Below are 9,732 nucleotides of genomic sequence, written 5' to 3'. Positions count from 1 at the left end.
TGCAAAGGAAAGTATCTCGTCGTGCCAAGGGAATCCTGGCCCTACATTGCCATGCGTACGTGGACTGATTTACATTCTGCATTACATAACTCTTAGTTCTCTCGCAGCAGGTCAGTTGTGGGACATTGCTAAGTACAGACAGTGAAAAAATATGATGATAAAAAGCAATACAAGATTCACCAGATTTATAAAAAAATACTTCAGTGTCATGTTTTATGTTTAAGATAGTTAAAGTTAAGTTGTAGGCACTAGTTGTTGAAACAAGCAAGGGTCATATTTAGGACCACGTTGGGTTATTATGCTGTTCGTAACATTGCATCAAACAGTATGTGACATAGTTACAAACAGTAACCATATCATCTAACCCTATTACAAACAGTCAACTAATTTCAGCCAGACAATATTCACCATTCAATATTTTCTCTCTTTTCTCTCTTATGTTTTTCCTTTCCCTCCTCTTGCTCTCCCTTTTGATTCATCCATAGGTGCCTCGCCTAATTCCCCAGGCATTAGCCTGCCACCAGTGAATGTGTCCGTGGCAACTGGCAAACGTGCAGAGTTCAGCTGTGGCATGGCCAATTCCCTCAATAAGATGCTCAAGTTCACTATGTATGCTCCCAAGAAAAACCTCAGCATCACCTGTGTTGGAGATCAGACTGAAGCGACCGAGGTGAGGTGGTGGGGGATGGTATAGTAATGGGCTTTTTGCTCCCACACGAAAAGGTACTGGGTTCGATCCCCGAAGTCTGCAGCCCATTAGTAAGCCTCAGACGGCTAGGTACCCATTTCCTCATGACTGACATGTATCCAAAGAAAGATTGATTCTCAGTCAACTTGGATAAATGTGTGCTAAATGACTGAAGTAAGGTAGAGGCAATAACTGTCAGGTATCTGCCCTGAAGAATTACCAACACCAGGTTGCTTAAAAGAACAACAAGCTAAATTGCTCACAAGTTGTTCATTAGCGGGTATCAGAGTATGCTCTGGTTCGATGTGACATCCTTCATCATTTCCTTCATTCATTTGCGTTCATTTATCGTGCTTGCTTGTGGTTGTCTCCTTATAGCCCTTTGTGAAACCCTGACGATCTTCTCTCGGCCAACAGGTCAACTTCGACCGCTACTTTGGTGAATGTAAGGGAGAGCCAAACAACCTGCTGGCCGTGTTGTCCATCGTTGACGCCAAATTATCGGACAACGGCATTTATGTCAGATGCCAGTCCCTTGAAGAAAGCTCTGCTGCATTCTTAAACGTCGAAGGTGACTGTCCAGACTTCGTATGTCCCCTGCTGTCAGTCAGATAGGAGATGCAATCAGGCACAGAAAACTAAGGATTTAAGCCCAATCCCATTTCTACCCCTTACCCCTTCCCCTTACCACTCCCCCTTGTTTTGAAGGGGTAAGGGGAAGGGGTAAGGGGACGGGGTAAGGGGTAGAAATGGGATTGGGCCTTAGGTCCTCAATTCCCTCCAAATGCCTCCAACTATTTTGCTGAGGAAATGAAACCAATTGAAATAGGTCAAACCTTGATTAAAAAATGATGTACACACAGGGTGATCACATTATAAGCATACATGATAGCTCATAGTCAGCCAAAATATGAATAATAATAAGTCCTGTTTAATCCCATTAATGTCAATTTGTTGTTGATCATGTTTGTATAGTGATTACCATTATAAACACACCCTCTCTACTTCCTTTTAGAACCATCCAACAGCTTCGGTATCATCATTGGCTGCACTATTGGAGCATTCATCACCACTCTACTGGTCTTTGGCGCGCTTTTCCACGTTATTCGGGGATCCGAGAAACTACAGCAATGCTTCAGTAAGTGGGCCTACAATTGTATTTTCGTTTGCATCAATTGAAACGCAAAGACACGTTCCAGAATTGTTATCGTGTGTGTCAGGTACTATTCATCTGTGTAATGCCTTTGACCATTTTGTTTCTGCAGGAGGTCCAGTTGAGGTGGAGGAGGACATCACCATGGCCACCGTGGAGTGAGAAAGGAGTGAGAAGTGGAGTGAAACAAAGCTTTTATTTGCATGCACTTATAAGAATGCACTGCAGAATGATGAGTAACTACCTTAAGTTGAAAAGTAGAAAAGCATAGTTTAAATCTTTGCGTAGGATTTTAATTGAACTATTAACACATGTTTGCATATATGTTGACAGCCTAACACTACTTTTGCAAACTGTCAGATAACCAACAATAATTTGAGAGTATGATATTTATCTCTACATGTATTTTAGAGTAGAAGAATATATATCTTACTTCACTACAAATATGAACAAACACCGTACAAAATACTACCAGGATACATTCCTGTAATATGAGAGGATTTTACTGTAATTTATTTATATTATATTTTTATTGTACTTAGCCAAACAAATGAATACTTATTGCCCAATAAATATAATTATTTTCTCGGGTACTACATTTATTGTTTATATACTTTATTACTGCTGCAACTTGAATGAATTTAATTTGCAATTCTTTTAATTCTTTTAATTTGATGTTAAGTTCATTGACATTAATCCACTTTTACCAATTTTACCAATATTCAATTATACTGTTGCGTTGGAAAATGAAACGTTTTTCATGAAACATGTGTTAGATACTGATGGATAGGATGTGGGCTGTATTGTTTGCACTCAGAACAATCCATTAGCTCAATTAGAGGCTTTATTCTTTCATTGGGAAATTAGGAAATGGGAAATGCTAAAAATACCTACTCGGCACAGACATATTACAAAGACGTGTCATTCCAACGATTTCTTTGGGAAAACGGTTGGAGTGGATTGGGGTGGCAACAAAGTCCATCTGATTGTGAAATGTGTGCTTGACCTCCCATAGAGGGCAGACTGGGGTGGTCCACACAACCCCGTCCACATGAACCTTTTTGTGTTCAATTCTGATGCCAGCTTTGTTAATGATGTGTTGACGTCAATTATTCGAATGGGATTTTTCAAGATAGTCAAGAATCAATATCATGGATATTATAATGGATAACAATTAGATAACAATTAAAGTAGCTGTGTGAAAGTGCAAAGAGAGTGCCCAGAGTGAGAGATCAAATTCCAATTGAGTGGTAATTTGAAGATGCATCTTTTCAACCTAATAGAGTATTTTCTGAAAACACTGACCAATCCAGCAATTGTTTGGACTGTGGTGTTTCTTTCAAAGAGTCCCCCTGGGGAGAGACTCTGTTATGACACCTGTTAGTTCAGCATGCATATCCAGCAGGATATGCAACACACACATACACTCGCAGTGGTTTTGACACACATACATACACACAAACACACACACACACACACACACACACACACACACACACACACACACACACACACACACACACACACACACACACACACACACACACACACACACACACACACACACACATACAAAACTACTAACTACATTTTTTCGTAGTTATTCCTAATATTCTGATATGAAACCACACACCACATTATTTTCTTCTTTATCAAGTAAACACCTGGGGAGCATTTTTATAAATCCTTTTTGCACTTGTTTTTACACACACACACACCGACAGACCGACACACCGACACACACACACACACACACACACACACACACACACACACACACACACACACACACACACACACACACACACACACACACACACACACACACACACACACCGACACACACACACACACCGACACACACTCCCTCCACCACTGGTCGGTCAGATTGGTCTTCCCGGTTCCTGGTGAAGGGAACAGGGAGGTATGGACACTGATGTTGACTCAGCTGTTGGGGGCTGGGAGCACCGCCACGCAACCTCTGGCTGCAGTTCAAAGACCCAGCGCACTTCTTCTCTTGTCTTCTCTACACATGAAGCATACTTGAGAAAAAAGTGTGTGTGTGTGTGTGTGTGTGTGTGTGTGTGTGTGTGTGTGTGTGTGTGTGTGTGTGTGTGTGTGTGTGTGTGTGTGTGTGTGTGTGTGTGTGTGTGTGTGTGTGCCTGAAAGCTGATCCTATCCACATTGTAAGCTAAGTGTACCCAAGGTGACCTTCTTCAATCATTATTTATTTTTAAAAACCATTATGTAGAAACTTTATAGTTAATGAATTCCAACTGAGGGTCGACTTGAATTAATTATCAAATGAAAACAATGGCGGCCAATATAAACCAGTTAACCAACCACAGATTAGTGGAATACATAAACCTGCACCATGTTACTTTTCTACTCTAAACTAGGTTTTTCAAGAAAAGACGCAGGATATTTTATTCCAAAATAGTTACTTTGAGCCAAAATGTATAAAGCTGTTAAACTGGGAAAAGTAGAGAACATAAGAAGTCATCTGGCTAGTACACCTTTCCAGAGGGGTCCTTCTCAAGTGAGTGTGATGTGGGTTTTGACTATGTTTGACAAAAACCCATTGTGTCGGTGTTATCTAAAACCTTTACCTCTGTTTGTTCCACTTGCTGGGGTTAAACCCTTTACTGAATGTCAAACGCCTATCATAAAGCAGGATTGGTGCTAGATATTTAAATTCAAGAAAGACAGCAAATATTCTGTCGAAGAGAATGTAAACTACAAAGAATATAATAGAAATAGTATGTGAAATATGTTTAGCACAGATAACCACCTATGCTATACTACACTACATTCTAAACTGTTTATATCAACAGTCATATTGATATGAGCATTCATTCATCCTAACATTACTTTATATGTCAATAGAATATCAGGATATCATTTTTTTTATGCAAGCATATAGCAAAATATATTATGTGTTGAAAGACTTTGAAAGGCTTTGAAAGACCGAACCACATTATATTGTCTTTCTGTTCTTACTTTCGTCATTCAAGAAATGTTCTTATTTATATAATAATAAACGTAGAAAAGTGAGCGATCTTATGAATGATCATCCACAGGTTATGTCTGCCTCATGTGTACCTATTTAATTGGATGGATGTCCTAAGATAAGTTATTTTATAGACATTTAGTCAGACATGTAGCGAAATAGAACATAAATCACTAAAACCATGCAGTGGTCACGGACAACTGTATTTTGTTGTCGTTTGTCTGACCCTTTTATTTGTCTTTAACCATGACTATACAGATATCATCTCCATTCCTAAAAAGACTGGACAGAGACACAGACTGCAATAAGAAAAGGTTGTAGCACTAATCAGCAGTGGCAGAATATAAAAATGAAATGCAAGACTAAATGCCTCAAAGCTCTTACTGAGACAATGGCCCCGAACGACGTCGTTAACCAAGCTCACAAACAAACACACACACGCAAACACACACACACACACACACATGCACGCACATACAAACACACACGGCCCCACACACTGTCTAATGTCTGTGTGTATTCCACAAACAATACTTTACTGTTTGTGGAATAACATGGCCTATGGCTCTCCTACAGACACACACATGAATGCACAGCTTGTACAGACACACACACAAACACACACACACACACACACACACACACACACACACACACACACACACACACACACACACACACACACACACACACACACACACACACACACACACACACACACACACACACACAACTTGATGCTTCAGCCCCTACATCATGTCAAGCCTCTACCACTACTTTCTACACTTTGACTTTGATAGTGCACACACACACACACACACACACACACACACACACACACACACACACACACACACACACACACACACACACACACACACACACACACACACACACACACACACACACACACACACACACACACACACACACACACACACACACACACACATTACGAGTTGTTTAAAGCATAAACAAAGAGGAGGAGTAGGAAGTGTGTACAGGTATAAGGGAAAAAGAAGAGTTATAATAAGTCACTTTTCCCTTGACCTTTTTCTGTCTCGCGTTGATAGGAACACACTCAGGTGAGTACAACTAGGAGGAGATTAGGGACTTTTATTATATAGAAGAAACTCATAGACCATCGTGTTACTTGCTTTGTTAGTGTCAGGCCCTTGCCTGTGAACGGAATCTGGTGGAAATGTTAATTGAGTATGCATATGTTTAAATTAATCAAATCGATCAAAATACTAAATACTACGATAATACGATAATACTGGTCAAAGCGACGAAATACACAATCATTTACTTCGATATTTTTGGGAAATAAGGACGTCCACGGGGGCCTATACAACTGATATGTCAAATTGTGCTAAAAAATCTCAGGTTTTATGCTGCTCTGTGTGAGTGATCCAAAAAACAGGTCTCAAATTATCCTTGGTAGTTCAAGGACATCAACATCCAAGGACAAAGAAGGGGGAAATTTGACCCAGGCCAAACACCAAATAGAGCATTGTTCAGCAGGTGTGCTGAGGGCAGCACCATTGAACTGGGTGTGAAATATGTTTGTATTTATTTAGCGATTAACTTAATGGAAAAATTATCATATGAATTTAATTCTGCAAAATTGCATTCAGTTAAGCTTTAGGATTTTTGACATTTGTGGGAAAACTATAATAGATACTCCTGTGTGACATGTACATCGAAATATCCTCCATTTTACACAAGATAATATGGCTTTTGAAGGTTTGAACCAAAGGTGTTTCCCACCTTCGACCTTCAGAGCATGACCTACAAACAATGCCCTTCAGCTACTCCTAACAAGGTCATTTGTAAGCTTTGCAAACATGATGAATTCCTCTTTTCTATTCTCCATTATTATCTTGTTTGGGTTTCAATTAAATCCATAAACACTTGACTTCTAGTGATTAGTTAAACTTTTTCGTTTAACGACGTGTGATTTTTTATTCGTTTTATTTTAAAAAGGTTGTGAGGTGAGGCTGCAGTCACAGAGACTTCTTTGCAATTCAAAGTCGAGCCAGAGTACTGCCCATTACAAAGTTATGAATGCGTATCTAGTTGTCCTCTAACTCACCTTCGGGGACCCAGTGGATCTCTAACGTCAGATAGAGAGTGAACGTTGTCATCTTAAGGTAAATAGCACCATAAAGAGTCTTAGGAACACCTTGAGGCCCTGTTCCATGTGAAATTCTCTAAAACAGCCAAAATGCACCTCGGCTGACAAGACTCTGGGTGTCCTTCAAGCGGACACTGTGAGAGATGGTCCAATCGGCTGAGGCACGGCACAGCTCAGTGCTTTAAAACTGCAGCGGAAACACAAATCAGCGCGGCACGCCACGGCTCAGCTCGGAAAATGCTAGTGTGCACGGAGGAGGGGGCCTAGACTAGAGTAATGCTAATGGAGAAGCACCCCAGGAGAGGACTGAAAAGGGGGGGGGGGGGGGGAGCAGGGTGAGACAGGGAGAGACGTAAACAAGGGGTTAGAGAAAAGGAGACGAGGCCAAAGACACGGAGAGGCGTGAGTGTACCATAATAGGCCTCTTGTTGGAGGCCGAGGCTTATCAAGGTTCAACGCTTTGTCTGGGATTTGGAGATAGCCAGGTTGCGAATAAGTGGGATTCAAAACTATGGGTATTAGGTGAAATACGATTACTTTAGCCCAGGGATTCAAGTAAAAATTTGTTTTCTCACCCGATGTGTAACGTCAAGGATTTTCATATTTTTGGATGGCATATACGTACATGAAGTATATCAGATAATAAACTATGCTAGGGTATCCACATTATAAATTCCCCACCTCTTTTCTCCCGTGCCTTATTATATTACTGCTTCTCTTTGCTCCTACTTTTTTAGACTCCATTTCAAATTTGTCTCCCCTCTTTATAGTGTCTCTGTGCTCAAGATGGGACAACTCACTGTTTTGATGTTCATGGCAGGTAAAAGAGTGCCTACATAGAAATTATTCATTGTGGCTTCAGACTTGATGCATCCCAAAAAAACACTAATTTACAAATCATAGTACTGCACTTCAAAGTATAGCATTGACATTATCAGAATCCATATCCTACTAAATAAATAAATAAACAAATAGTTAGAAAATGTATTTGTTTATAATACTATTTTAGCTGTTATGATGATGATGAATTGCAAAAAGCAAAAAGAATGTGCATGGATGAAATACACCGATTTGAAATGAAGAGAGTGAACCACAGTAGCGTGTTAAAATGTGTCACACAAGCATTCTTTATTTCCACTTCCCACAGCATTGTTTTCCCTTTTCGTGGAAACAGAAGCAAGTAAGTAGGCTCCCCTTGGGCCAGAAATCCCTGTCTTTCTGGGCTCACCGTGACCTGAGGATATGGACATTTCTCTTTCTCAATAAGACACCGAATCAATATGACACCGAACCTCAAACGATTGTATAGTTACTGGTTCAGAAATGTAAGGCCATTTTCTGTCATTGTTCCATAATTCTGTCTCTAACTCTTGTGTCCCTCTCTCTCTTGCGTTATTTCTCGAACCCCGGCTTCATGCCTCTGTGCTATGAAGATCCTTTCAGTTACAGTAAGTACAGTGTCCCAGTGTTTCAAAAGGGTTTGTGTGTGGCATGCTTTGGGGAGAATAACACCTGACTATTGACCGTCCATTTCTTCCATGCCCTCAGACTATGGGAAGCTACGGATTGCAGGGCTCATCTTCGCCAGCATGTTGTTTATGGGAGGCATCTGTGTTCTCATGTGTGAGTAGTGCAACTATGAGTACATTTTGGAAGTTTGTTACTTGTGGTTGCTGTTATGTCTCTATCAAGTCCGCAGTTGATTTCTACATATTGGTGAATGACATGTTTTCAAAGTTATACTGATAATCAAAGGTTTCAGGACTGTTGAATATTGTGCATAACTTTTTTTTAAATTATTATTGCTTTAACAGATAACAGATGCACCGGAAGAAACAAGTATGAATTTTTTTATCATGACAATTTAAATCATCTGATCTACAACCTTTGTGGCATATTTGTTATTGGAACATTAAATGAGTCTTATTTCAAACATTTATACACATATAAAACTGAACCATAGCAGCCAAATGCAATAAGCTGTTGCCATTATTTCATCTCATTATTTATATACTCTCTTTCCACCTCATACAGTTTTTGTCTCCTCCCTTTGACTCTTTGCAGATGTGACTTTCTCTCTGTTTCTTTTTCAAAGAAATACAATGTTATGTAATTATTAACCCAACCCTTGTTCCTCTACAGAAAACCGGAGGAAGATAGCAGTGAAATCTGATAGCAGCTGGGCTCGGCTGGTTCGACACACTGGTTCGAGGTGTGAAATTTAACACACAAAGGTTTTATTGCTGGTATGAGAGAAGGAGGAGGGATTAATTTGTTGTAAAATGTTTAAACAGAACTAATAAGTGCCTGCAGGGTGTTGCTGGATTTGTCTTGCCATATGCAATAGCAGTCAGGGACACGGTGGTGTAAACAGGCTAAATAAAGCTTACCTTGTGCCTTTAAGTGCTTAAAAAACGGTTTCCCTTTCATCACATGTTCAACACTGGCAAAGATTAAAATTGTTATGATGTATTATACTGGTACATTCATCTGTTGCATCACAGGCAAGGTTCAAATGATTCAATACATATTTGGCTATTTTATATGTTCTCAAGCTATATTTAAGATTATTCTTAGTATTATCAACAAATGAAGTAGCCTGTGTTAATCGTAATAATCATGCGAGTTCTGCTAGCCTAAACCGTTATTATTAATCATAACTTTCATCTGCCCAGAAAATCAGAATCCCTTAGTTTAGAGTCTGACTTTGTGTGCATATTAAACCCCAAATAAATGTTACAATT

At 39.7% G+C, this 9,732-nt stretch overlaps 1 protein-coding gene across 2 annotated transcripts in view; it reads left to right on the top strand.

Annotated features, from left to right (window-relative positions):
• The window catches only part of LOC115554679 (uncharacterized), a 5,629-nt gene extending 3,188 nt beyond the window's left edge, over nt 1-2,441 (top strand). The window contains exons 1-5 of one of the 2 annotated variants that reach the window (XM_030371485.1): nt 1-55; nt 486-670; nt 1,106-1,259; nt 1,704-1,826; nt 1,954-2,441. The exon at nt 1-55 is cut by the window's left edge and continues 171 nt beyond it. In XM_030371485.1, the coding sequence (XP_030227345.1) occupies nt 52-55; nt 486-670; nt 1,106-1,259; nt 1,704-1,826; nt 1,954-2,003 (516 nt within the window). In that variant the 5' untranslated portion in view covers nt 1-51 and the 3' untranslated portion in view covers nt 2,004-2,441. The remainder of the gene's footprint in view (nt 56-485; nt 671-1,105; nt 1,260-1,703; nt 1,827-1,953) is intronic. The other variant, XM_030371484.1, reaches the window with a different exon arrangement.
• The last annotated feature ends 7,291 nt before the right edge of the window (nt 2,442-9,732 follow it).

Source organism: Gadus morhua, chromosome 11 (genome assembly GCF_902167405.1).
Source record: "Gadus morhua chromosome 11, gadMor3.0, whole genome shotgun sequence".
Classification (NCBI taxonomy): domain Eukaryota; kingdom Metazoa; phylum Chordata; class Actinopteri; order Gadiformes; family Gadidae; genus Gadus; species Gadus morhua.
The sequence above is the reverse complement of the archived record's forward strand: the minus strand, read 5'-3'. Positions and strand labels throughout refer to the sequence as shown.